Source organism: Conger conger, chromosome 8, assembly GCF_963514075.1.
Source record: "Conger conger chromosome 8, fConCon1.1, whole genome shotgun sequence".
Lineage (NCBI taxonomy): Eukaryota > Metazoa > Chordata > Actinopteri > Anguilliformes > Congridae > Conger > Conger conger.
The window spans coordinates 52,836,820-52,863,658 of NC_083767.1; the positions used below are offsets into that span (position 1 = coordinate 52,836,820).

The 26,839-nt window shown below is 45.6% G+C and overlaps 2 protein-coding genes across 6 annotated transcripts in view; one reads left to right on the top strand and one right to left on the bottom strand.

Annotated features, from left to right (window-relative positions):
• Positions 1-22,967, top strand: part of lrmp (lymphoid-restricted membrane protein) — a 27,978-nt gene extending 5,011 nt beyond the window's left edge. The window contains exons 2-39 of one of the 5 annotated variants that reach the window (XM_061250813.1): positions 2-633; positions 867-977; positions 1,758-1,938; positions 2,267-2,319; positions 2,399-2,474; positions 3,304-3,462; positions 3,769-3,886; positions 4,891-4,941; positions 5,170-5,247; positions 5,906-5,962; positions 6,675-6,734; positions 7,285-7,349; positions 7,509-7,590; positions 8,001-8,135; positions 8,412-8,513; positions 9,096-9,247; positions 9,959-10,073; positions 10,464-10,887; positions 11,750-11,802; positions 12,150-12,228; positions 12,457-12,688; positions 13,075-13,165; positions 15,184-15,224; positions 15,490-15,572; positions 15,796-15,936; positions 16,108-16,199; positions 17,364-17,439; positions 17,532-17,592; positions 17,842-17,869; positions 18,203-18,343; positions 18,503-18,637; positions 18,938-19,085; positions 19,311-19,354; positions 19,610-19,678; positions 20,138-20,196; positions 20,878-21,009; positions 21,421-21,534; positions 21,933-22,967. In XM_061250813.1, the coding sequence (XP_061106797.1) occupies positions 33-633; positions 867-977; positions 1,758-1,938; positions 2,267-2,319; positions 2,399-2,474; positions 3,304-3,462; positions 3,769-3,886; positions 4,891-4,941; positions 5,170-5,247; positions 5,906-5,962; positions 6,675-6,734; positions 7,285-7,349; positions 7,509-7,590; positions 8,001-8,135; positions 8,412-8,513; positions 9,096-9,247; positions 9,959-10,073; positions 10,464-10,887; positions 11,750-11,802; positions 12,150-12,228; positions 12,457-12,688; positions 13,075-13,165; positions 15,184-15,224; positions 15,490-15,572; positions 15,796-15,936; positions 16,108-16,199; positions 17,364-17,439; positions 17,532-17,592; positions 17,842-17,869; positions 18,203-18,343; positions 18,503-18,637; positions 18,938-19,085; positions 19,311-19,354; positions 19,610-19,678; positions 20,138-20,196; positions 20,878-21,009; positions 21,421-21,534; positions 21,933-22,182 (4,689 nt within the window). In that variant the 5' untranslated portion in view covers positions 2-32 and the 3' untranslated portion in view covers positions 22,183-22,967. The remainder of the gene's footprint in view (position 1; positions 634-866; positions 978-1,757; positions 1,939-2,266; positions 2,320-2,398; positions 2,475-3,303; positions 3,463-3,768; positions 3,887-4,890; positions 4,942-5,169; positions 5,248-5,905; positions 5,963-6,674; positions 6,735-7,284; positions 7,350-7,508; positions 7,591-8,000; positions 8,136-8,411; positions 8,514-9,095; positions 9,248-9,958; positions 10,074-10,463; positions 10,888-11,749; positions 11,803-12,149; positions 12,229-12,456; positions 12,689-13,074; positions 13,166-15,183; positions 15,225-15,489; positions 15,573-15,795; positions 15,937-16,107; positions 16,200-17,363; positions 17,440-17,531; positions 17,593-17,841; positions 17,870-18,202; positions 18,344-18,502; positions 18,638-18,937; positions 19,086-19,310; positions 19,355-19,609; positions 19,679-20,137; positions 20,197-20,877; positions 21,010-21,420; positions 21,535-21,932) is intronic. The other 4 variants (XM_061250814.1, XM_061250815.1, XM_061250816.1 and 1 more) reach the window with 4 other exon arrangements.
• Positions 22,673-26,839, bottom strand: part of dnai7 (dynein axonemal intermediate chain 7) — a gene marked incomplete at its 5' end in the record, with an annotated part of 7,435 nt that continues 3,268 nt past the window's right edge. Inside the window, 6 exons of the mRNA XM_061250697.1 lie at positions 22,673-23,253; positions 24,477-24,590; positions 24,677-24,835; positions 25,341-25,564; positions 25,807-25,981; positions 26,567-26,730. Of these exons, the coding sequence (XP_061106681.1) occupies positions 22,978-23,253; positions 24,477-24,590; positions 24,677-24,835; positions 25,341-25,564; positions 25,807-25,981; positions 26,567-26,730 (1,112 nt within the window). The remainder of the gene's footprint in view (positions 23,254-24,476; positions 24,591-24,676; positions 24,836-25,340; positions 25,565-25,806; positions 25,982-26,566; positions 26,731-26,839) is intronic.

Sequence of the window (26,839 nt, forward strand, 5' to 3'; positions counted from 1 at the left end):
GATCGAGGACCATTATCCACCGCTGCCCCGAAATGGACGTGGGAGTGATGCAGAGACGGCACAACCCGGTGGACAGCATCTGTCGCAAGCTGCAGACCATCCAGCGGTGGACCCAAGAGGGTGACTCCCCGTTCCAGATCCCCCGCTTCCAGTCCAGCAGCTACGACAGCCCGCAGTCGGGCCTGCGTGGGAACCTGGAGGCCATCCTGAAGAGACGGGCCGTACGCGGAGATGGCAGCGAGTCCGAGGGGAGCCCGGGCATGACTCCCACCAGCTCCCCTTGGGCCCACTGCCCTACCCGCACTCCGCTGCCCAACAACACGACGTACACCATCTCCAGCACCCTGGGGGAGAGAAGAAACACGGGGCAGAGGCCGGAGAAGCCGTGGTCACGCAGTTGCTCCACACCTGCTGCTCTGCCCAGGGAGAGATTCTTTAATTTTTCCCCCTGCGCCACCTACTCCAGGCCTGACGGTGGTGCTGTCAATGAGGACCGGCGGGGGAACCCCGCCCAGGGCATGCACGCATACTACAACCTCAACTTCTGCACCTCGGATACATCGGCCATTTTGGACTCAGGTTCTGACCCAGGTTTCCCTGCCTTAGTGGTCAAGAGGCTGTCCATGGGAGACGGTACGGGCTTCTCCGTATGCTGGTGACATCACATGACTCCTCTCCCTCTCAAGGATGGGTGTTGTTGATACTGCTAGTTCATGATCACTTGTAAACATGTGCATTTACTCGCCTGAAGTGCTATGGACTGTGTGATGCTTTGCTGCTGTTCTTCTAGTAAAGGTCTGCGCTCTCTCTCTCTCTCTCTCTCTCTCTCTCTCTCTCTCTCTCTCTCTCTCTCTCTCCGTATGCAGGTCTCCTTGACCGCTCAGAACACAGGAAAGAGACCATGGCTGAGGTCAGTCTCATCTGCGAAGAGGATCTCCTGGACACCATCTTTTACACATGCGATACCCAGCGCAGAGGTACGGTGTCTTGCACATGCCCAGAGTTTCCCATCCATCTTCCCCATTGTCTGCTTTTCTCTCTCCTGCCTTCTGTCGCCGACCCTCTGTTTTTCAGGTCTCTGTCTACCCATGTCTGTCTTTTCATCTAGCCTTCGGTCTGTCCTGCTGTATCTCTTAGTTCAGGTAAACCATGTGACAGAGGCTGTATGGGACAACTGAGATCTATGCTACATACATTACTCTTGCATGTTGTACAACAGATTGGATTTTGGTGTATTCCATTTCCATCAGGCTTCATAAGGCAGAGAACAGTAGTATGTTACTATGGGTCAGTTGCGGGTCTAGATTGGCTGAAGGGCCAGTTTGTTTCATTGTGCTTTTATGTCTTTATCGAGACATACAGTAGGCAGGCATTCCTTTCCTATCATACTACCTTCCTTGTGAGATTTCTCAACCCAGTGGCATTTTCTGTGCACACAACAGTTCCTTTATAAATCCACACATTTGTTGGAAAATAATAATAATACACTTCAGTGAGGCTCTGGTCGTGACTTAACGCCCCTGTACAGAGCTAAACATTGCCTGTTTTTAGTCAGCTGATTTTGAGACCGTTGCTTTACATGAGGCATGTTCAGATGTTTGCCTCCTGTGAACAGTGACTGTGTGGTGTAGGTGGATACCGATTCACTCCTCAGCCCAGCTACGACCCACGCAGCAGTCTCTGTGGAAAGAGGATTGTAATGGCCTCTGGAGATGACTCTCTGGGTTCCTATAGTGATTGTGAGCTCTGGCCTACAGGCAGAGTGTGCGTGTCTCACATTGTGGACTACCTGCGTCACACAACCAGCCGTGGCTCGGAGGATAGCGGCCTGGAGGAGCTGTGCAACATGCTGGACCCCGACCGCAAGGACGTCTCCATCGACCTGGCCACGTACCATGCCATTATGAAGGAGTGGATCCAGGACTGCCGCAATCAGGGGTATGTGCAGATGGTCAAGCAGCAGGGGCGAGGCAGCGGCCAGTAGATGACGCAGTCGCTGCTGTCGTTTTGCTGCAGATCGAAGGATGCCTCAGGATACCAGCGAGGGACATCTTGCGTGCCTCTCTTTCAGTTAGTGCTAGCTTTTCTGTCGTATCAGCAGTGTGTAAACTGGCTTGCTGGCAGGTGTGGCATGGCATTAACTGAAGCGCTACAGTTGGCCGTTTCAAATGAGGACCAAGGGGGCTTGACTGCAGAACTTGAAGTTATTTCTTGATGTCTTGTTGAACCTTGTCTGCTGAGACCCTGTCTACCTTTCCTATGCTAGGGATGACACACCTGAGGAACTGCTGCAGTCTTTGACTAGAGACAGCCTCTCAGGTAAGACTGAGCTCCTGGGGACATCTGTGCTCTTTCATGTTCTTGGTTCCTGTGAGATGAAGTCGTGATTTCCTCCCAGGGAAACGAGCCGCGGTGCTGAACATGACGTCAGGCAGCCTGGAGGCGTTCGGGGGCGAGGCCTCTCGAGGCGATCTGTGAGTCTGAAATCCCTTTCCACCCCTGCTGTCAGTCTTCGTGCTGCCCGTCCCTCTCTCCCCCAGGCCTAGGGTCCCTCCCCCACCTGCCATCATGGGCACAGATTCCATACACCCAGGAGATGCCTGCCACTGTATTCTGTGTCTGTGTGTCTGTGTGTCTGTGTGTCTGTGTGTCTGTGTGTCTGTGTGTCTGTGTGTCTGTGTCTCTGTGTCTCTGTGTCTCTGTGCGTGTGGGAAAACATTCCAAATGTGATGCATGTGCTAAATATTAATGAAGGGGCTTGATGAAAGACATAGGCAGTGGATGCTCTATCCCTAGGCATGCTTGTTCATCAATATTCACAAATTGGGATATAGCACTGGAAACTCCTGTTGTTGGAAAGTAGAGAGGACAGAAGGAACACATGATCTGACCATCTGGTTAATCGATAGATTCTGTGCCATTTATCCCCTCCCACCCTTCATCAATCCACCTTCAGTCCCACTCATGAATTCTTTATGAATATTTTGGCACAAGGCAAATTTTTCATGAATCTGCTTTGAAGGAGAACACTTATTTTAGAATGAAGAACTGACCTTTAAGTAAAAGCACTGCATGTTTTTTTCACACACCTTGCAAAGGATCTGTCTCTCTGGATGTGTGAAGACCAGATTTTGCACTGAATGGAGGCACTATGTGTGTCTGTCTTTTATTGGGGCCTTTTATTGTCTAGTAATTATTTTATGTGTGTCTGTGGATGGAGATGGAGCGACTGCATTTATATAATAAGATTGAGTTAGTGTACTGTGTGTGGAGAGACTGATCTGCTGTACTGCCTCTCTGCAGTGAAACTTCAGACCTGGTGTACTGCGTGGCCGACCTGCAGTTTAATAACCAGAAGTTGCAGGATGAGGTCAGGAAGATGAAGCAGGCAATGGAGACCATGGAAGAACTCAACCAGAAGCTGACAGAGGAGAATGAGGGACTCAAGTCTCAGGCCAAAATGTATTCCAACCTGCCTAACCAATTAAGTGACCACACATCATTTCACGTGACCCTGCCTAATATCACCAAAATCTGACCCTGTTTAACTGAAGTGGGACTGTCAAACCATACCTCTTAACCATCCTCTCCTTTTAGCACTTCTACATTACCTTACCCCTTCTCTCCTGCCCTCCCCAACTGTACCTTACCATTGCCCATAGCCCACCTCCATATTACCACCAATTTTCTGATTAAAATGGATGCTGGATGAATGTAAAATACAGTCTGCATAGTGAGAGCCTGGCTCTTGTGTCCTCCCACCTGCAGGTGTCAGCATTTGGCGCAGAAGGAGAAGCTGCTGAAGGAGGAGATGGAGGAGATGAAGGCCACGCTGGGTGTCGTGGAGGAGAGCCGCACCCAGGCCACCGCACAGGTCAAGCAAATGGTGAGCAGAACACACTGGCTGCTGATTACACATGCCTGCTTCAGTGTGCTTTTTGACCGTGCCTGGTGGCCAGTGATGATTATCCACACTCCTGGCAGTAGTACTATTTGAGTGTTACATTAGTAGTGTTGTGGCATACAGTATCACTGATTGAAGTGCCTAGTGGTGTGTACGTACGCTCCTGGTGCCTGGCACATAGTCTCCCTTATCACGATCGTGATATACCGAATAGGTCTTGCAGCACTGAGATCAGCCTCCCCTGGCAGGCTTATATCTCTTCCCCATCTGCGGTTCTGGTGTAAAAATATTCTGTCTATATTCAAGGAGGGGAAATTGCCAAGAGTCCAAGAAATAGCTGCAAGACCTAAAAAAAAAAAATGCCCAAGAAATGGCTGACATTTCGATTATGCAATCATGGGAGGGTTGGCAGCATTTGATATTGAGAAAATACATTTGAAAATAAAGTTTGGTATTTTCTCTACTTCCCTGTTGTTGCAATGCCTGTGAGCCGAATATTCATCTCCTTTCTTGGGCCTGTATTGGATGTGTCCATGAAACCATGAAAAGGCATATTGAGCTGGAGTCTCATGTCTGTAACTTACTACCACAGTATCTGTCTGGCCAGGTTGACGCTGATGTGTAATGCTGTGCATTCACCCTTTTATCTTTTGAGATGTGCTTTGCTGATAAATGGCCAGTTACTGATCACGTTTCTATGTTGTTGGGGCTCCAAATGAATACTGCCATTCAAGCATCTCACTGACCTTAAACGCAACCCTCGTGACAACTTACTGGAACCCGGAAAAAAATCTAGAATCAGATTTCAGGAAAAGAGTCTCAGTGTGTAACTTCCTTTTTCCTTTTCTAGAGATTGGGTTTATGAAATCAAGACTGCCACATCGTTGAATGGCACATCACTTATGGAACTAATGCAACAGTAATCCTACCATTACTGTATATGGTGTGAAGTACTAAATACTGGTTCCACATTGTTTTTCCCTCAGGAGCGGGAAAATCATGGTCTTATTATGAAGATTTCATCTCTTCAAGAAGAGGCATGCAACCTTAATTCTATTCAGATGATTCTGGGTGCCTTTGATTAGTGGTTAACATTCATTGCCTAACATTTCAGATCATTACATTTCTGTGATACTGTGATTGCTGTTGCTTCTTTACTATGTTTGGTGTAAATATGGCTTATGTTTTTTGTGTCTTTACAAAATATTATCCAGTAAAATGCTATTGGTAAAACAAATGAGTTGGTAATGTCTCCAATCTTACAGAACATCAAAATGACCCAGGAGATTGATGACCTTCAGAAGAAGATGATTGAACTGTGTGACCTAAATGCTGACCTACAGGTGGTTCACTTCCTGTGTGATTCCTCTAACTCTGTGAAAAATTGGTTGATTTGGTCCTGAGTGTCTAAACCCTATAGCAACCCTTCTTTGGTCCAATGATGAATGTTCTGTCTTTTGGGACTTGCCTGGATAAGGAATAATGAATAAAAATACAATTACTAGAATACTGTCTGAAATGGGAGATAGTCAGCTTATTTATTATTGAGTAAAATACTTTGGTTGCGTATGGAAGTAAGTAATTAAGAGGTTTTACATACTGACACTGGGCTGGTCAACCATTATTGAAAATCTCTAGAACGTGCCCTATGTATGAAGAAATGCAAATGTATCAAGGGCAAAGCATTGTGGGACTATTCCCAATAAATATTATTTTGTCAGCAGTTTCACAGTTAATTTCTGGTTAATAAATTCCCAGCCTATGGCCTGAAATTCTTAATGCACCTGCCATCAGGTAAATCTGACCCAGGGAATGTTTCTGGTGTCATGACTCACCATTGTTGCTGTGCTGTCATATCTCAACAGGGCTGCAGGGCAACATAAGTATTGCTTTGTCTTCTCTTCATGCTCGTAGTCGGTATTGTTGTGTTGTCATGCCGTGACTGTGTGATGTAGTGAACGTGATTGTGACTGTGCTCTGACTCTCTTCTCTCCGTTCCAGGTGCAGGTCCACTCATTTGATGGCATTCTGCATGACAGGGAATCGTGTGTGCGAGAGGTCAGTGTTCACTGCTTTTCACAACCGAGAACCGAGACGCAGGCCCGGTTCAGATTAATGAGTTCTAGTTTAGACTGAGATCTTTAAACAGTTGGCTTGGCTATAAGACTTCAGTTTGCTCCTTCAGGCCTGCGTGCTTCCTAGCTGTGTATGTACTTTCTTTACCAACGCCCCCTGATGAATGTTAATGCAATGAGTCAGAACACATTTGCTTTCCGCAATGACAGAATTCTAAGCGGTCTGCTTAAGCAGAATTTTCATGGAGTGTACTCATTTCATTTTATAACTGCTTAATAAGAGCTGATCACTTCATCCCTCACTGAGGCTTCTATATAACAAAAAGCTTTAATTGCAAGCTGTTCAACTATTATTATGTTGGACAGAAATAATGACCTCTTCAGCTAAATCTAATTTTTAGTATCAAATTTGTACCAACAATGTATTATTCATATGAAAAGAGCTGGTGAGTGATTTCAAATGGGATGACGCCCCAGAAGAGCTTTGCTTTGATCATTGTGAGAGTTTGTTTTTGAGGTCTGAGTTTGGCATCACTGAACCCATCACTGAATTTATTGGCATCTAGGCAAAACAGAAGAAGAGTCTGCTATTGTTGGATATGTCAGCACTGCCCTTTTCCTAATAAGGAAGTATTGTTTTACTAGAATTGTTCTTTATTGAATAGATATAACTGTGTCATTCTGTCCCTCCACAGAAGTGCCGGCAGATAGAGGAGCTAAAGGGTGTGATCGAGGAGTACTCGTCTGTCACTGAGGTGAGACTGTTGAGCCTTGCAGAACATCGGGGCGGCCTGTAGCTTAGTGGTTAAGGTACATAACGGGGACAGGCAAGGTCGCTGGTTCGATCCCCGGTGTAGCCACAATAAGATCCGCACAGCCGTTGGGCCCTTGACCAAGGCCCTTAACCCTGCATTGCTCTGGATAAGAGCGTCTGCCAAATGTCATTAATAATAATAATAATAATAATAATAATAATAATAATCAGGGTGCAAATGGAAAGAGTAGGTCAACCCACTTACAAGATGTACTTCAGAGAGATCAAATACTACATATTCCTTGTCCATTGTTTAACCTTTTGGACTATTGTAGTGTCTTTATTATGTTTTGCAATGTACAATTCCTATAAAGTCATGACAATTTCTAAAATATGTCCAATGTTTATGTGTGCTTAGAGTATACTATTCTCTGTTGCATCTGTATGTGGTGCATGATAATGGAACTATTACGTTTATATATTGGTGTTGCAGTGCAGTTATTCTGTTGGAGTGTGTCTGTTCGTCTGTCTGAAGTGTTTTGTTTTGGTAGTTGTTGAGAGCTGAAAAGACTAAGCTGGAGAACCAGATGCAGATGATGCAGCCGGATGTGGCAGCGTGAGTATGAAAAGAATGGTACTGCCACAAATATGAATACCACACTCAATATAATCAGCTGTTCTACTGAGTCTCTCTCTCTCTCTCTCTCTCTCTCTTTCTCACATTCTGTCTCTCTCACTGACACCCTCCCTTCAATATACTTTCTCTTTGCTGCAGTGCTGGCCTCTCTCTCTCAGTGGCATACAGACTCAATCAAACCACTTCAGGATCTCTACAGGCAGAACTTGCTATTGCTCAGGTCTGTTTTTACCATTTGACTTAATGCCTGCTGTATGTTGGCCTCCATGCTTGGCGAGATGGAGGCTCAGTGTTGGTTTAGTTGCATGCTGGGCCACTGTTTATTGCAGATTTAGATGTTTAGATGTTTGCTTATTGTTGTTATGTAGGTACTGCATTTAATGGTGGCTGTGCATTGGTATCGCTTTTATCCTGGATGGCATGCTGCCTTGGTGTTTTACTGTATGTACTGTGTTAGGTGATCAGCAGCAAGCTACTGTAAAAACTGTTCAATCTAGTGGGTCGATTTGGATTACTTTGACTGCTGGGTTAGATTCTGGGTCAGTGTTATGTTTCTGTAGTGACTAGTTTAGTTCTAGGATAGTTCCAGGCTTGGTTACTAACACTATTACATTTTTTTGCACTCTGTAGAGTTCTGAGCGTATATCCTCTCTCAGTTTTGCCTCACCGTTGGATGAGACTTTGGACAGAGAGGTGCTGCTGCTTCTTCAGGGCCCCACTCCTGAGCAAATGTCCATCCAGTTCAAGAATATCCTCAGCAAACTGGTATGACCGAGGACACAGGTCACAGAGTTAGTCAAAGATAGAAATTCCTCATGGAACACTGGTCAACAACACCTCCACCAATGTTACAATATCCCTTCAGGAAAGTATTGGGACTAAAGGTGCTTCTAACCATAGAATTATGGTCAGTGCATTTGCACCAGATTCACTGTTTGTGCCCTCTAAGAGTGTCTTATTTAGGCGTGGTGTGGAATTGGGGAAGTGGGTGAGAGGTGGGGGATTGCTATATCTTGCATACAGTGGTGGATCTGTTTCCAGGACGAGGACTTTAAAGAGGACTGCTCCTGTGTGCTGTCCAGGCTGAAGCAGCTCCTGGAGGCACACTCAGGGCTGGACCCAAGCACAGAGCAGGATCTTAAGGTAAATGCTTATGCAGCCCTGCCAAGAGTGAGCTTGTACAACCTCTCTCAAATATAAAAGACCATTTTGCATATGCATGAAACACTGTTTGCACACGCACAGCATGGCTTGTAAGCGAAAATTGCTTGTTGCAATGGTACACGGTCTGAATATTAGCATTCAGATTTAAAAAATGCATTGATTTGCAATGAGTCAAGAATGCTTCATGACTCATTCTGTCCAATCATCATCTTTTATTTGTAGCTTATTAACCGTTCCTCATGCTGAGCATTTTGGCACCATGGCAGCCAGTGCTGAAAGAATCCACGACCTCAGACTGATCTGTAATTATATTATATATATCAATATTAATATGTGTAGATATCTGAATGTTTTGTTGCAATGCAATGTGGCAGGATCTTGTTTTCCAGTCAGTAACTTTCAGTCTGTCAATCGCTTGGCTTCTGAACGTGTGTCTTTCTGCTGCGATAAGAGGATCTGTGTTGGAGTGTCATGAGCATGAGTTGTGTGCATGCGTGGACGCATGTTTCTGTGGGCGTATGCGTGTGCTCCGTTGAGATTGCTCTGTGTTGTTTGTATCAGGCCCTGCAGTCAGAGCTTGAGCAGAAGAGGAAGGACTGGGGACGCAGCCTGCAGCAAGTGGACCAGTACACAAACTCACTGGAGAGGGAGCTCATCAAGATGGCTAGCAACATGCGAAGGTCTCGCACGGAGATCCTGCACCTGTCAGTCAGGTAACCACGAGGAGTGCGGGCGTATGGTGGACAGTAGAGCTCACCCCTCCTACATAGAGATCCTGGCTTTGGCATTGGTAGTTGTCCTGGGGGACATGTATGGAAGGGGAAGAGTCATGCATCGATGATGGGGACACTGTTTCTTGTTGTTTCCCTGGAGAGGGCTTGTTTCTGCTTGACCTTTGCCCTACTCAGGCTGACTTGCTGGCTGACTTGCTGGCTGACTTGCTGGCTGACTTGCTGGCTGGCTGGCTGGCTGGAGTCCTCCAGTGTGTTAGGCTCTGACAGTTGGCTGGCTGCCACAGCTGCAGGGCAGATTTAAAGGGAGCTGTGGACCCTTTTTTCCCAGTCCCCCAAGCATCTGTTCGCTAGTGAGGGCAGCAGCTCTGCAGGAGAGATGGGCCACTGCATGGGCCTTCGGATTGGGTATTGTGGCAGAGTTCAGTGTTTTGGGAGCATATTGGATAATGTGTGGCAGACTGATTGAGTACAGTGTTTTGGGAGCATATTGGATAATGCGTGTCAGACAGATTTGCTATGGTGGTGTGTTGGGCACAGATTGGGTTCCGTGTGTTGGAGATAAAATAGGTGTAGGAGTGTTTGCGTGTGATTGTGGGATGTTTTTGTGGCATTTTTCTGTGTGTTGGAGATTGTGTGTTGTGTGTGTATTGAATGCTTTATGTATGTGTGTGTGGGTGGGGTGCTTTTCAGGGTCCAAGAGCAGGAGAATCAGAGGCATCAACTGCAGGAGGAGCTGGAGCGGCTGCAAGCTCCTCTGCCTGAGGGCAGAGAGGCCAGCGCCCAGACCGAGGAGCTCCAGCAGCAGGTAGGCAGAAGAGCTAAATGGGGGGGAATGAAATGCACCACCGTAAGGTAGAATTCTTACCAGATTGTGGAGGAGGCCTTTTTTTCTTTTTTTTCTAGTGATTACTGAGAACTCCGAGTGGGAGGCTAGATTAAGACTTTAACTGGTCTGCGGTCTCTCACACATTTTCACTTCCCATTTTACCAGCCATGCGGGGGGGTTAGGACCCTGAATAAAATTTCACTGTGAATGTGTTGCTGTTTGTGTAATTGCGGATGTTGTCTTGTAGTCTATGAATTTACCAAGGGCAGGGTGTGTACCTGTATGGCTCATCTGTGTGAATAGGCATGTATCCACATGTAGCCACCTTCACTGCAATCCCTAATCGTCTTTACTGGTCTCTGTCCACAGGTCATAGAAGAAGAGTCTGAGGGACCCTCTCTGGGCTGGGAGGAGGATTGCATCCCTCAGATCTCTTGGAAGGAGGAAAAGTCTAACATCGGGAGAGAGGATGAGCAGCAGTCAAGCTTCAGGAGTCCGCAAGAGCACCAGCTGAACTTCAGTACAGAGGAACAGGTTGAGCTAAAATCCAGAACGGAAGAACAGGAGCAGTCGAACTCGAACAAAGAAGAGGGAGTCTCGGACTTTGAAGGAAACCAGTTTGTCGGTTCCACGCACGGGGACGAAGATCGGGGCATATCGGGTTGTGACAGGCATGGGATGAGTGAATCTAGAGGAGAGGGAGAGGGGGAGGACTTGAAGGACTCAAAGCACTCAAGCTTTCCTTCTTCCTGGGAATCTCCACCAGGCCAAAGTGTCAACAGTGAGGAGCTGGGTCAGTACCATACATGTCATTTCCTGCCTGCTCCTTGCCTATATACAGTATCCAGCTGTGCTAACCATGAGCTCTAATACTGCTCGTATATGTTTTTGCTATCTCTTCTCACTTGTAACACTGCACTACCTTATCTATAACTCTACTGCCACTGTAATTATCTTTTCTTGCCTAGAATGTCATTGAAGTAGAATCGTACATTCTAAATGTTTTTACTGCTCTTGCACTTCTGCTGGGAATTTATACTCCGAATGAAAAATGGTTTTGTAACTGTATTGTCTGGAATTCAGAGCAAAGATGATTCCACACATGACTGGTACAGTAGGACTGCGTTAAGGGACCGTGACAAGATTGGTCCAATTAAAACCCCTTGTTTTCACTAGTTCTGGGTAGTTGATCTTGCTAAGCAAGGTGACATTTGTTCTGTGTCTTTGGCATGTTGAGTGGATTAGCGCTGTACTGTAACTGTACTGAGGTCACAGCGTAGCCATGACCCTCAAAGAGCCAGGATGTACCCGGAGACCTGGGGCATCCCACCTCAAGACCCCTGCCTTGTATGGGCAAACCCGCCTCAAAAACCCTGCTTCGGTCTGTTCTAGCCAGAATACTGCCTTATATGGCCTGTGATGGGACTTGACTCTGCAGAGGTGAACAGCTAGCTGTCAGTCTCCACTCTGAAGCCATCAGGGCTGAAGCTACTCAGAGGATCAGAGAGTGGTTTATAAGTGTAGTCTCTTTTTAAACGGGTGGCCCATGTTTAATATTTGTAAGGAAATTCGTATTGAGTGTTGCCATGGAAACAATTTGACAGACCAGTGAGAAGCATTGAAATTATTCCCCTCCCATTTCACCTCTATTTCAGATGGTACAGACACACAGGACGCAGATTTAAGCGTACATAGTGAGCCTACCCAGGTACGTTGTGGTCCCTTATTTTTGTGTCCACAAATGGGCAGTGATCCATATTCCTGCAGGTAGCATTGAATACATGGCTTATGCGGTAATGAAAATGAAAATAACTTTTTTGTTGTGAAGGATGGGGGGCTTGTCCGTAATTATAGGTATTACATTGCTTGTTACATTTTCTGTTGAATTACTTGCCTTTGAGGTTACCTTTTGAAGGGCTATGCTTAGGTAACTGTAACTGCTTATGCTTATAAAAAACCCCTAAGAATCCTGCAAGTGGGTCTGTGCTTTAGCATTCATGTGTGCTGGTGTGAGTGTGTGCCTGTTGCAGTGATGCAGTTGTCTGGGTTCTGTAGGAGGCAGATGGGCTCCCAGGATGCACTGGGCCTCAGGACTCCCAGCATGTGCCTGACCTTTCTCAGACTCCGCTTGTTGGTAAGACCTTCCCCATCATCCTCCGGGTCTACACTGTCAATTTGGGGTGATGTAATGGCTGAGTATAATTCCAGTATGTCATTAAAAATCATTTTTTAAGGATAATGGTAGATCTATGTATGTTTGACATGTTATTTGTCCCTCTCTGTGCTGTTTCCATGCGATGTGGTCAGGTTTCATCTTGTATTTGTCTATAATGATCCTGGTGATCCTGTATTGTGTCTATAGAAGCTCTGAACCCAGACCCCGGGCAGCCACATCACACTTCCTCTGCGCAAGACCTGTCTCTATCACCTGGACACGTGTCCTCTGAGCAAGACCTGTCTCTATCACCTGGACACGTGTCCTCTGACCATGACCCGGCCATTTCTCCAGGACACCCTCGACCCGAAGGGGATCTCACTACGCTGCCTGAACTCACCGAGCCCCAGCAGGGCAAAATGATTCCCCCTCTAGGACAGTGAGTGAATTGCATTGTCATTTTCATGACTCAGTATATAGATTCGAAGAGTGTGTGAGGTACACTTGTCTCCATCATATACAGATGTTTGTTTGATGTAGGTTTTCCTTTGAACATTATGTCCCCCTGCGTATGTCTCTGCCTTCCTCTTTCTCTGCATGTCTTTTGCAATGCAAATTAATGTAAGCGAACAGGGGGGGGGGGGGGGGCTTTTTAATCATGCTTTGCATACCCACAATGCACCTGCAGGCTTTGCCTGGACAGTCGTTGCCAACATTCTGAGGCTACACTTCGCATAACCAGCTGTTTCCTGCTGTTGTGAACATCAGCTTTTTGAATACTGTTGGTCATAGAAACGGAGACCCTGTGCTTTGCTCCTCGATCAGGACCTGCCTGGTGTCGGCCTGCACGCAGGGGGAGCGGGGTAGAGGCGGAAGTCCAGAGGACGTGGCAGCGTCCAACATGACAGAAGCTAAGGTCAGTGAGGAGGAAGCACAGCGGTGGAGGAACTTCCTCTTTTCCCCTCACAATCGAGGAGATGCAGAAATGTACTCTTCTTTACTTCCCCTTCTCTCTCTCTCTCTGTCTCCTTTAACTTTTTCTCAAAAGGGTGTTTCATCAGACCGCGGACCAGTCAGGATTTATTTAGTTCTTTTTTTTTTTTGTCGTGATCATCAGCATAAATGCTACAGAGAAGTCTAATCTTTCTGAAGGTACAGAGAAAAGTCTCTATCTCTCACTCTCTAGCCCTCCCTCTTTCTTTTTACTCTTGCCCTCTCTCTCTTTCCACCTCTCTTGATTGCTCTTACACCCTCTTTCTCACTCTTACTCACAATCCTATGTGGCTGAGTAATGCTTTTTCTGTTTCTTTTATCCAGTGTGAAGTGCTCCCTATTCTACTATCAATTTCATATTTCAAACATCAGTGCTGATTTATAAGTGTGATTCCAGTTTTTTATTTTAATTTTATTTTTTAACGTTTTTCAGATAGCATAAGGGAAGTAGCATACACAAGCTAGGCACTTCTCTGAGATGGAGGAGGTAGCAATATGGGTGACTAGCATCTGTGGTTCTGCTGTATCCGTGGTTCATCTGTCTGATCGAAGACTATTAATACATAGATTCTGTAGTTACCAAGCAAACTTAATTATTAGGATGAACAAAGTTCTGATTTGGTATTTTAATGTATGTGGTCCTGCCCAATCATCTGTGGCTGTGCATGATGGTAAATAAGTCCTGATTTGTTTATTGCCAGATTGCCTCATGTAATTGTATTGTCTGTGTTGTCCACGGCACACCTGGTGCGGTTTCTATGAGGGTCTCATTTTAATGGAGGCTCCCTGTTTGTTCAGTGTCTGAGACTGAGATCTACTCTGCTTTATATAAGTGAGAATAGATTGAGTGGGATTAGTGGGCTGCCAGAATGAAGAATGCACCCTCCCGCATGCTCTGCACGGTCAGTGTGTGGGGGTGTTCTCAACACTTCCAGGCAGATGCATGCCTCATTCCCTGCTAACTCATTATGTAAGGAAGAGCCCATTCCTCCTCTTTCTCACTATACTGAGAGCATTGGGTTCTTGGATGCAGGTATGAAACTGTGTGTGTGTGTGTGTGTGTGTGTGTGTGTGTGTGTGTGTGTGTGTGTGTGCAGACAGTGGTGGTGAGGGGGGGGGTTTCGCTTATCGGAGTGGGGGTGTCACCGCTTGTGTGTGCCTGTTTGTGTGTAGGTACCATACTCTCAGGCCTGACATTATTTGCATGGGAGGGGTGGTGGGTTAGACGGACACTTGTGCATGTGTTGGATAAATACAGTACACAGTTCCGTGAGATACTGTATTGAACGGCAATGTAATCGCTAGGGTTTGTGATTCGCGAACTGAAACTGAAACTGAGCTTTGCCTAACATGAATTGAGGGTCATGTATGTAGTTGTTTTGTTAGATTCCTGATTTGGTTGAAACTATGGAACGTTATATAGGAACCTAAGGTTGGATGAGGCAATTAGATGAGTCTGTAGCAACATGTCGAGAATGAACTTCAGGTTGTAAGGTCGTAAGGTCAGGCAGGCGTAAGGTCAGAACTGTCTGACTTACTGACTTTAGTGATTTCTAGCCAATGTAAAATCCTGAACTTTACATAAACATTTCTGCTGTCTGTGACAGGGACTGTTCTGTGTTAGTACTCTTCTTTCAGTCCCTAGAAAAATGCGATAAGGGAGAGGGTCATTCTAGTACAATGACTCACCTCACAGTGTAAACAGTGTCTCACCTGAAAATCTATCTGCTCCCTTTGACATACAGTACAGTACTGTTCTTTTCTATATCAGACTTCTAAACCAATTGCATTCATAGAAAATTTACCATGACTCTGAATTCACACATCCAGTAAAGTAATGTCTTATTGGGCGCATAATAAAAATGTACTATTTGATCCTTCCACTTCTGTTTGCTCTAAGTGGACCCTCTCATTCCTTTCCTTCTGTGTGTTCTTACTCAGAAGTGGTCCCTGGGTCTGCCATATGCTGTCACACTTCAGAGGTGGGTGTGTACTAATCGCCTTAAATGCAGCCATCAGCTTTTCTTTTGTACGGTGTCATATTAAATATGATAAATTAGCTCTTGCGGGAATGAAGATCGGTGTAATTGACAAATGTAGTCATGTGGTAATATTGTTATACAGTTCTACTGTTGATCTACTGGTTCAGTGATATAACAGCATACTAATAAGCAGTCATTGTCACTGTGGTGTAGTATTTTGCCATTGTAATGCGTAAATGTGTAAAGAGTGCCTTCTGTGTCTCAGTGTCAATCTGCAGTCTGTACCAGAGGAGGAGCAGGTGACAGAGGAAGCAGTGCAGGTGTCACCCGAGGAGGCTCGAATGGCAGGTAAGAGGCCTAGTGTGACATGGCTTGAGTTCCTGCGTACACTTCGGTCAGGGTATGCAACTGAGGTATGTACTCTCTAGTTATCTTGCTGGCTTGCCCCCTCTCTCACACCCTCTCACTTTCTTTATTTATCTCTCGGCCTGTGTCTGTGTCTCTCTCTACCTCTCCCTCTCATTCTTTCTCTCTGGCTATCTCATTTTCTCCCATCCTCCATCATCTTTAGGAGCAGGCAGACAAGCTGGTGGAGGGGGCAGCCCTCAGTCTCTCAGAGGCTCTCCCCAGGTGGAAGATGGACAGACTGAAACGTCTACCGATGTGTCCGAGCAGGCAAATGAGAATGAGGCACTGAACTCCAGCTTTACAGGTAGGTCTGATGGGTGTTTTGTCTGACAGCTCTATTGGGCATTTTGAAATAATGTTAGTTTGATGGAATTTTGAGAGGGTTCTTTTGAGCAGGGTGTAAATTTTGTGTGTGTGCTTGAGAGCATGTGTGGGCTGCTGTCATTGTGCTGGGCTGAACTGCCTGTGTTTTCAGATGATGGTTTATCCCCACTGCTTGGAAGCCAGAATAGCAGAGCAGCCAAGAAAGACTGCCTGACTCTGAGGAGTAAATTTAAGAGAGAATTGGTAAGAGGTTTTTATTTTTCAATTCATTACATTAACTATACACTGCTAGTTCTGAATGTTAACAGTTCTGATATTAGAATACTGACTGTGATTTGCTAATGCTGTATGAAGAGTGTATGTGTATGTGCTACCATTTTAAAAATGTTGTTCTTCCTGTCCTGTGAGTAACGTCGGCACATTCTGTGCATGCCTGCCTGTTGATTCTTAAGAAAGGCTTTAAAGGGACATTCACCAAAAAAATCAGTATTCAGTATTCTCAGTTCATTCAGTTTTTTTTTCTCTATATGCAGTGCTGCCAAATTTTTGGATTTTGTCTTTTTGAGAACCACTAGGACACCTAGGAATCATACGACATGTTGGGTCATGTGTGACACTTCCCCACTGTGTATTTTAATATTTGGCAACTTTTTGTTAAAATTACAGACTCTTGGAGGTTGTTTTGGGGAATTTCAGTGGGTGGGATTTGGCAACACTGTATACGTATATATGCTGAAATCTATATTCATGTTCCAGTGAGTGTCTGAGGGTCATTGCTACAGCATAATTACCTACAGACGCTTTGGTTTCTCACCACATAATCCCATAGCAATAATTTAATATGTAATAATAATAATAATTACTAGGTAGGTATATACTTCATTCTTACCATTTTCTTTCCACAGAAATTCTGAGGTGGTCTTGGGGACCTGAAGCTCCACTATATTCACTCCCCTGAATTGTGTTAGTGATTCTTTTCAGCAGTGAAATCAAAAGACGTCACTTTAGATAATTATTAATTGGGGAAGTGGGGTTATTTTTAAAATGGTTGCATTAGCTTAATAATAAATTAAAACTACTTTGTTCATGTTGGTTTACCATCCTCCCTAAGAAGTATCCAACAGACTTGGCAACATTTTTGAAAAGGCATTTTAAAAGTTTGCTTCCTGAAGGAATAGGTTACTTGCTGCTCACTGTGCAGTCGGTTCCTCCCCTGTTTGTTAGTCCCACTCTGTCAGTGTGCACTATCCTGTGCTGAATGCCCTCTAGCCACGTTAACTGCTAGCAGAGCCATCACACAGATGCTCTGTGGATAACGCCTCACTCTCGTATAAGCTTGGCTTGTGAACGTTTTGTCAGATGCTCCCGGGAGTTGCAGAATTGTGATGTTGCGGTTTGATTTTTCAGGAACTTTCTGGCAGCATGGAGGCAATCGAAGAGCAGAAAACGCAGGAGGAGCTTAGTCAAGGGACTGAGAAAGAAGGTGACTCACCCTCTGAGGTTTCTGTATATTCCACTTGCTCTCTAACCAAAAATTATGTTTGCGATTTAATGCACACACAAATATCTTTCCAGATGGCACTCCTCTCAATTCTGAAGATACAGCAAGTGACTCAATGAAGGAAGATAAAAACAGGTGAGTGGGATTATTCTAACAATACTAATGATGGCTGTTTCATGCAAATACTTTAATATGAATAATGTGCCATTGTCACTGGTGGCTTTCAAAAGCAGTCATATAGTCTTTAACAATCTTTTTTATATTGGTTGCATAATGAAGCCATTTCACTATACTGTAGTCTTCCACTGATACTAGTCTCATTATTAAACTATATGGTGTTGTTTTGAATGCATAATGAAATGATTGTTTTTATCCTCTTCCCAGCTTGTCTCCTAGTGATAAAGAGGTTGAGGTAAGTGTTTGTTAATGTTACACGGTATGTGCTTTTGAATATCGTCGCTTTGTCAATTCAAATACTAGGCCTGGATTACAGCTGTGTTGTCGTCACTGTCGGTTCACTGTGTGCTGTGTTACGTTTCCCCTTCAGTACACTTAATGGAGTGCTTAAGGTTATTGAAGGGGAGAAGCGTATTTTCCATTTTGCATAACGATTTTGGAACTCCCTTATCATGAAGCCCTCCCAGCAGAGATGATGGTAGGGCATAAGGCTTAATGTTGAGGGAGCAGCCTGTGTATGTGGCTGTGAATTAGGGGCATTGAGACCTCTGACGCCCCACCGATCCAGGGGGAGTTCCACCGCCTCTCTCTCGGCTTCAAATGCGACATGTTCACCTTGGAGAAACGTCTGCGCCTGGAGGAGCGCTCTCGCGACCTGGCCGAGGACAACCTGAAGAAGGAGGTGACCAACTGCCAGGGGCTGCTCCAGGTGAGGGGAGTTGGGGGAAGGGGGTGGACACATTCTGCTGTGACTGGGGGGGGGGGCTACTGGAGCCCCTGTATTGTGTCGTAAGGTTTACAGGAAGAGGCCTTAGTGCATAGGCATGCCTTCTGAGTACAGGCCTAAAAACCTGCTCTCTTGACCCAGACGCTGCTGCCCCTATGTGAAGAGGACAACAAGTCCATGGAAATCATCACCCGACTGCAGAAGAACCTGGACATCCTCATTCAGTCTATGTCTCGGGTGTCTAGCCGCTCTGAGATGCTGGGAGCCATACATCAGGTCAGACCAATAATTCATATTTTTTTTTATCCCATGCTTGAGTGCGTGTGCTAGTGCGGCCTGTAGTGTAGTGGTTAGGGTAAATGACTGGGACCCGCAAGGTCGGTGGTTCTAATCCCGGTGTAGCCACAATAAGATCCGCTCAGCCGTTGGGCCCTTGAGCTAGGCCCTTAACCCTGCATTGCTCCAGGGGAGGATTGTCTCCTGCTTAGTCTAATCAACTGTACGTCGCTCTGGATAAGAGCGTCTGCCAAATGCCAATAATGTAATGTCAAAATTCGTGCTCCCTGTCTTCTCCAGGAGAGCCGGGTGAGCAGAGCGGTGGAGGTGATGATCCAGCATGTGGAGAACCTCAGGAGGATGTACACCAAGGAGCACGCAGAGCTGATGGAGCTGAGGGAGACGCTAGTTCAGAACGAGCGCTCCTTTGGCTCCAGCGCTGACAGAGGTAGCTGCACTCCAGTAGCATTGGTCTTAGTAACGCTCGTAGGGTGACTGTGACCACGTTTGTCTTCATAAAAATGTGTTTCAAATGTGTAACAATGAGACGTATTATGCCATTGCACTCGAGTGCTACAGAGGATGTTTGGTATTTTAACATGAAATCCCTGATTTTTGCATACTGTCACTAAAGCTACAGGGATTTTTGAATGTCATTTCCATTTTCCTCTAGATGATTTCCGGAACAAGAAAGTATCTGGATCTCAATACTATAAGGTCAGATTGGTCTTCCTGCCCTGATCAAGTGTTACTACTTTATGTTCAGGTCCATCTTGTCTTTATTGTAACTTGAGCACGTCTCTGCATCTAGAGTAAATTAAAGAATGTAGGTTGATGCTGTGGGAGGAAATGGATAAACGCTGTAGCTTGGGATTAATGGCTGAATGCAGGTTATTTATATGGACCTAAATGGGTAACCCCTTATTTATTTTTCATTAATTCATCTATTTATTTCCTATGTCCTCTGCTCAGCCGTCCTCCCGAAGGGTCAGCATTGCGGTTATCCCCCGGAACAGCGGAGGCGCTGTGCACTTTGACATGGTGAGTTAAGCTGCCATTTAATATGCAAGTGCTCCAATTTAGTGATGAGTGTGAGGTTAGTATTGCGCAGTTAGCTCTGCGGTGATGGAGTGAAGTGAACGGTTGCTTTGACATGCAGTATAGAGCTGCCCACGTTGCACTCAAAATGGCTTTCTCATGTTCTGATGTGTGGTCATGGCAACTGCACTCCATATTGACCTGGATATTATACAAGGGACATGAAGGGACCCGTTGTAGATTTTTCATTTAGTGGATTATTAATTATTTTTCAGTGTGCTCGATTGCATTTAGCTAGCCTGCATGACAGTCTCTCAGGTAACCCCCCATGTGCACCCTGCCTGAGCTGATAGAGCTGTTACTGTAGTGCCCTCTACCGGTCATTGTGAGCGTGGCTATTTGCAATGCGTAAGTTTACTTTTGTCCATGCTAGTACATCACTGTCTCCATTTCTGCCTGTAGCCCAAGTCGCAGGAGATGGCAGAGACAGAAGTGGACAGTCCTTCTCGTAGGAGCTCGTGGTAAGAACTTGGGCTTAACTCTGGTCTTCTCTTCCCTAGTGAGGTTGATGACGCTGGTGATTGTGGTGGATAATGTGGTGTAATGGTGGTGGTGGGCATGGCTGAATGTGCCGATGAGAATAATGATAATTATGTTGGTTGTGATGCTATTGATGTTGGTAATGATTATGATGATGGTTATGGTGATGTTAATCATGGTGGTGATGATGGTGAGAGTAACAATCATGCTGGTTGTGATGATATTGATAATATTAATGGTGATGAGGGTTGTGGTGTTGATTACTGTGATTATGATGGTGATGATTATGGTGCTGATGATGATGGTAACTGTGATGTCCAACATTCTCTTTCAGTTTAATGGAATGCTGGTCACTGACTTCACAGTAATATTCAGTACTGCTCCTGAATCCATCGGATTTATGTATATTTTTACAATGCCTTTATGTTGCTGTTTCTTTTTTGTAGCATTTGTAACTGAGGAACTTTTCAGTAAAACTGCCATTCTTCGGCATTTCGAATACGATTATATTCTGTAAACCGGGACAAATATTACTTTGCTTAAATCTGCATTGCTTATTTGTGCAAAATCACATTAGTAAACCAGAACATGGCCACATTTGTGTTATGCTGTATATGAAATCGCATATTTTTGTGAACTGATATCATACTTTTGTAAACCAGGCCACAAAATATCATGGCTGTCCGCCATCGTTGCAGGAATATGACGGGGAAGAGCAGTCAGCAGCCCTGTTTAAACCGTTTTCTTAGCACCTGTGCATGGACAGAGAAAGATGATCCCCCTCTAATGAAAGGGTAAGAATTGCCCCATGATGACAACACTTATGCAGCCATTACTGCCTCCGATCGACAAACTCTTTATATATTTTGATGCACCCTGTGTAACCTTCAACTCCTGGCTCCCTAGCGCCCCCTCTGGATGGTTAAATCGCCTGCAGCACAATAGCAGGGTCAACTCATCTGGCAGATTACCGGGTTGAAATTAGCAGCGTTGACTGCACACCCTTCATAAGTGGAGGATTAAGCAGTGATGTTCAGTTAGAATTGGGAATTTTAAATGCATTTTGGTGACCAAAGGGGGGCATTGAATAAAAATGGATACGTTGCATTGACGTATTAAATGGGAACTTCATTCAGTGCGACTTCGTGTAGCGTTTGCTGTTACTCCTCCTTATGCACCTGTCTGTGCGATATGAACATCTGTAGGCCCGTGGAAAAGGACTCCCAATCGGAGGAAGAGAAGAAGGAACCCAACAGGGACAGGAGGAGCAGCATAACGGAGCTGGGGAGTAGAATCAAGTCCCTCCTGTCCTCAAAGATGTCAGTTAAACACTGAAATGTCACACGTTCCAGTTTTGCTGCTTCCGCTCCTGCTCCTGCTCTTGGACAGATCTCCGCTTGCAGCACTAAGCTTCGTGGTGTCTAGCAATCCCGCCACCTCAAAAAAACTTTAAGGGTCGTGGAGCTGGTGCTGTGCACAGGCCTGTTATACTTTGCTTCTGCGGGGCTGGAGAGGGACTAGTCTGTGACTGACTGCCGCTCATCTCTCTTCAGCGCTGTGCAGATGACCCGGGGAATGCTGCTGCTGCTTTACTCGGCCGACCTTTGACCTTTCCTGTTCCTTTTGAATCTTTCAGTATGGAACTCTCCGTTAAGTGTGGGCTGACTGCTGTATGCCTCTGTTCATTTCTCACGCTCTCTCTCTCTCTGTCTCTCAGCCACAGCCCAGACCAGGCGGCCTCCCGGCCGGAGGACGCGTGGCCCTCGCTGCGCAGGAGGGGCCGGGTTTGGTGGGTGCCGGTGGTGATGGTGGTGTTGCTGGCGGCCTTCCTCGCCATGCTCGCCAGCCTGGCGTTGCAGCCGTCGGTGGATGCAGCTCCAGTGGGAACCGGAGACTCCTGGATGACCATCCAGCAGCTGCTGTGGCCCTACACCGGCCTGAGACACAACGGCCAGCCGCCTGTGTGAGAGACGGCCAGCCCCCCCGCGTACGGGGTGAGGCCAGCCTTGTGCTGGGGGACTGAGGGAGGGGGGCGGGGCCACACTTGCGCGTGAAGAAGCACATTTAGTGCATGATGGGAAAGCACTTTGATCGCACCGCGCAGCGCGTTCTACGGGTGCAGAGGACATTTTGAACCACGCCCAGTGAGAGATGTTCTCCTCACTGCAACACTTCCAAGTCATGCACATGAACTTTGCTGTAGTAAAACAGTCACCTCAGCCATGCTGAGCAATAGCGTTTCAAGCAACTGGCGTAGCAGGCCAATCACGTCACAGTGGTCAGCGCGCTACTGTCCAGTCGCGTCACTGCGTGATTACTGCCAAATCAGAACCTGACCACCAGCGGAATAGAGCTGGAGGTTCATTTTTAACCGTTCTATTGTAGATTTGACTGAACGGGGTCAGATACACTCCCTGTTGTGGGGTGTGCCTGCCTTTTTTTAGGCACGTCGTGCAGTGCAGTGCCCACTGATTAAACATCGGTTTTTATTAAAAAGCAGTAATAAATAACCATTTTAAGACCTAAGTTATCATTTTACTGTTTTAATCGTTTAGAGTATTGTGTGGGAATTCTGAATATCTATAAATTGTATATACATATTGTTTGTTTGTGATTTGTTATGAGACACTTTTTATTTTTATTTTTTTTCCTTAAGTTGTTGCTGTGTTCTACATTATGGCGTTATGCACTTCTGTACGTTCCGTGGCGGGAGAGAGGGATTTGCACAATAAAGCGTGTGATACTGCTAAAACGGCCTGCGGTCATGAGTAGGTGAGCACGCGCGTGGCACACAGCAGCCTGTGCACGCAGTCGATGAAGAGGTGGTGCGAGTCCTGCGCCCTCCTCCACCCCGCCTGGGTCATGCCGTCTTTGAGCATGTGCACGAAGGTGGAGTGGAACTCGCCGTCCTCGGCCAGCTCCGCCGAGAAGCTCTCGCTCCACTCCTTCATCTCCAGGCACTGGCTCCTCTGAGCGCCCAGCAAGTACAGAGACCACGCCTCATCGGGCACAGGCCCCGCCTCCAGGCGCTGGCATGCCTGTAGGGGATGTGGCAACTGTTGTAACTATGGTGACGAGAGAGAACCCATTTGTTCCTAAAAACACGAGGCAAAAGTGTTTCCATTACCATTTTTTAATGCTTTTTTTCATTATGGTAATTTTATGATAAATTTAGGTAAATTAGTGGCTAATTATCCTGCAAAACATGAACAATCCACAATATTTTGGCAAAGATTTCTACAGTTAGATAGATAGATAGATAGATAGATACTTTATTCATCCCGAGGGAAATTTTAGTTTCATGATGCAGTAAAGCCTCTCAAAAGTAGGGGTGTCATTCTCCAGTGCTGGAGAGACTGCAGCGTGTGTTGTAGCGTGGTGAATTTCGGCTTTGGAAATTAGGTGTATGGACTCTAGCCAGTCAATGAAATGCATTAAATACCCACAGACACAGTGGCCCTCCAGGACTGCAATCTGAGTCCCCTGTTCAAAATGGCATTGCGGTGTATAGGCTGCCGGTTATGTCAGAAACTGCCTGTGCAGTCATATTGCATAATGCTAAAATAATTGGTCAATTCTGTACCCAAATTACCCAATCAGAGTCTGCAACATTTTTGGCCTTCAGTTGGTGAAAATGTCATCAATCACCACTACAATGCCAATATGTGGACTGGGTGAGATTTCATGTAGATTTTATCATTCTGTTGGAATTTTAGGGAGGGGCATGAGTAATGTCCAGCTACATACAGTACATTTTTACCAAACAAAAGAGGGGAGAGGGCCATCTTAGGGTAACATCCACACTGATGCACAGGTAAGAAGGGACAAGAGGCAACAAGGGCGGCCTGTAGCGTAGTGGTTAAGGTAAAGGACTGGGACACGCAAGGTTGGTGGCTCTAATCCCGGTGTAGCCACAGCAAGATCCACACAGCCATTGGGCCCTTGAGCAAGGCCCTTAACCCTGCATTGCTCCAGGGGAGGATTGTCTCCTGCTTAGTCTAATCAACTGTACGTTGCTCTGGATAAGAGTGTCTGCCAAATGCCATTAATGTAATGTAATGCAACAAGGACAAGTAGAAAAAAAAAACTGCAAAGATTCTTATAGTCTCATCTAGATTCCTTCTTTCTTGCTCTGAACTCTTGCATCCCAAAGTTGTAGAGAACAACCTTTTCTCCAGTCACATTCTCCACCCTGTCTATACTGTGTGTGCATGTGTGTGTGCGCATGTGTGTGTGCTTGCATTTGCTCACACTTGCATACCTGGAGTACTATATGCTCCTGTCCACAGTGTGAATTCCAGCGGCTCCAGGAGAAGGCAACTGAGGAGGCCATCAGTGCCATCTGCTCATATATCGCTTGTTCTGTCAGTGGGTCCTGTGGGATAAGGTGCATTGTGGGAAATATTTAGTGAAGACTAATGACAGCCATTTTTCAATTTTCCCCTTGAGTTAAGTGCTTACCTTGGCAGTAATGCTGACGTATTTGGATGAGTGTTCGTTCACAAATATATTTATACCTGAGCGTGTCATAATTTCTTGAAAAGAAGAGACACTCATCCACTTTCCAGACACGTGGCTTAGTTCACTTCTTGGGTCAGAGGTTAGCATGCACTTGTTGTCCTGCCACAGGTAAAGGAAAGCACTGGGTAAGTGCAAAAAAACAAACTTTTGTGACCACCAGCTTTCAATGTCATTCATGAACAAGGCTGCCGTGGTACTGACGTGGATGACAATATCAAAATCCAGTCATGTCATTTTCTTCAGTTTGCTTAACTCTCCTCCTTGTTTCCTTGTGGCATGTTCAGAAGAAATCAAGGAAAATTAGGAAAGTAACAAATACCTTGATTAATTATATAATTTGATGTGGATTCTTTAGATTATTCAGACTTTTGGTTCTGTTTAATTTCTTGTTTCAGCTGAAATCTTACTCGTACTCAAGAGCGCACATAACCAAGGATATGGTGCAACACCGCGAAAATGGTTGTTCTGCTGCTGTACTTCCTCAATAAACTGAATAAACCGTAAGAAAGCTTTGTAACCATCAAAACCCCCTGGAGTAAGGGAAGTAACGCAGAGGAGGAACCCCACTGGAGGGGAACCGAAGCACTGATTGAGCGGATAAGACCTGGCTTGCCTTGACGGTGATGCTGACTTCAGTAAGCCCTGCGTTGATAGTCAGCAGGGCAGAGTCCAGTCCCAGTGGCCTCAGCTCCCAGGACTGGAAGGGTACGTTGGCGTAGGAGTCCTGCATGAGCGTGAAGGTGCGGAAGGAATCCGTCTTGAATGAAATTGTCCTGGCAGGCTCATCGTATGTGACATCAGTGGCACCATCTCTCCTCCAGTGCAGAGCTGCAGAATGTGGGCACATGATGGTTGTTCTTTAATGTATGCTGTTCAGACGTGCTTGGTATGATATGTCCAGCACAGAGAGAGTGGATATTTATTGTTTGATGTGGTGCAAACTTGCACAAAAAGTGAGGACTGACCAAAAACCAGATCTAATTTTAAAAACCTGTACACCGTGTTCAGGTAATACCACAAAAACTGCTTGCATATTCATCTACACCCCTGGACTGCCTGCTAAGGCCCACCTGTGGGATCCCAGCAAGTCACCATGGGGTCCTCCAAGAAAATAACAGAATCAGGCAGCGTCATAGTGATCCCAAGTGGAGGAGAACTGGAAGTTTCCTCCTCCTTAGGACTGGAGCCTTGGATTTGGGCCTGATCTGGTGGGTAAGCGATGGCCTGAAGTCCTACGTCCAGTACCTGGAGAGAGAAAGAGACAGAGAGGGGGCAAGATGTGATGCTCAGCACAGGATGCAAAGATTCACCTCATTCATTGCCCCAAAGAACTCATTCAGGATTAGCTACTCCAACCCCTTGCTTCACTGTACAGTGTCATGCTAATAAGCCAATGGTCAGTGCTTATTTTATCAAATTGTAGCTTACTATATGTAGGTGGGACTCTAATTAGAAGTGGCAATTCAAATCAACTCAATCATTGACCTATAACATAATGTTGGCTAAAACTGTGAAAAATAATAACATTTTTCCAGAGCTTATGCACACATAGCATTTTAGGATAACACTAACCCACCCCTAATCCTAACCACAAACAATTCATTCACCGTGGTATTTCTCAAAGCAGGATTACAAAATTAGCTAGATGACTGCAGTGAGTAGAACCCACTTTACTGCTTTTTTTTTTATTTATTTTTTTACTTCAGTCCATGTTCCAGATTTAGCAGGGTTCTTGGTCTTACTCAGTGCAGTTATCTAATGGCACAGTTTCTTCATGAGACAGGGCTCTGGTCAGTTTTAGGTTTGTTTTTAAAGACATAGTTTATTCACCTTTCTCATTTCCCAGCCTTTTATCAGGTGGGATTGGGGCGGCAGATGGAAAGCTTCAAAATAAAATACTCCACCGAGAGGCATGTACTGATACAAGTCAACAGTGTCCATCTCCGGGGTGAAAGCCAGAGGTTCTGAGGAAATGCTGAGAGGCCGTTCTTCAACTGTTCACAAACACAGTCAAAAAGTCATAACGAATCACAGTGTTACAGTCATTTAGGATAACCGCTAAATCACATCCAGACGAATCAAAAACTACACAACTAATTGACA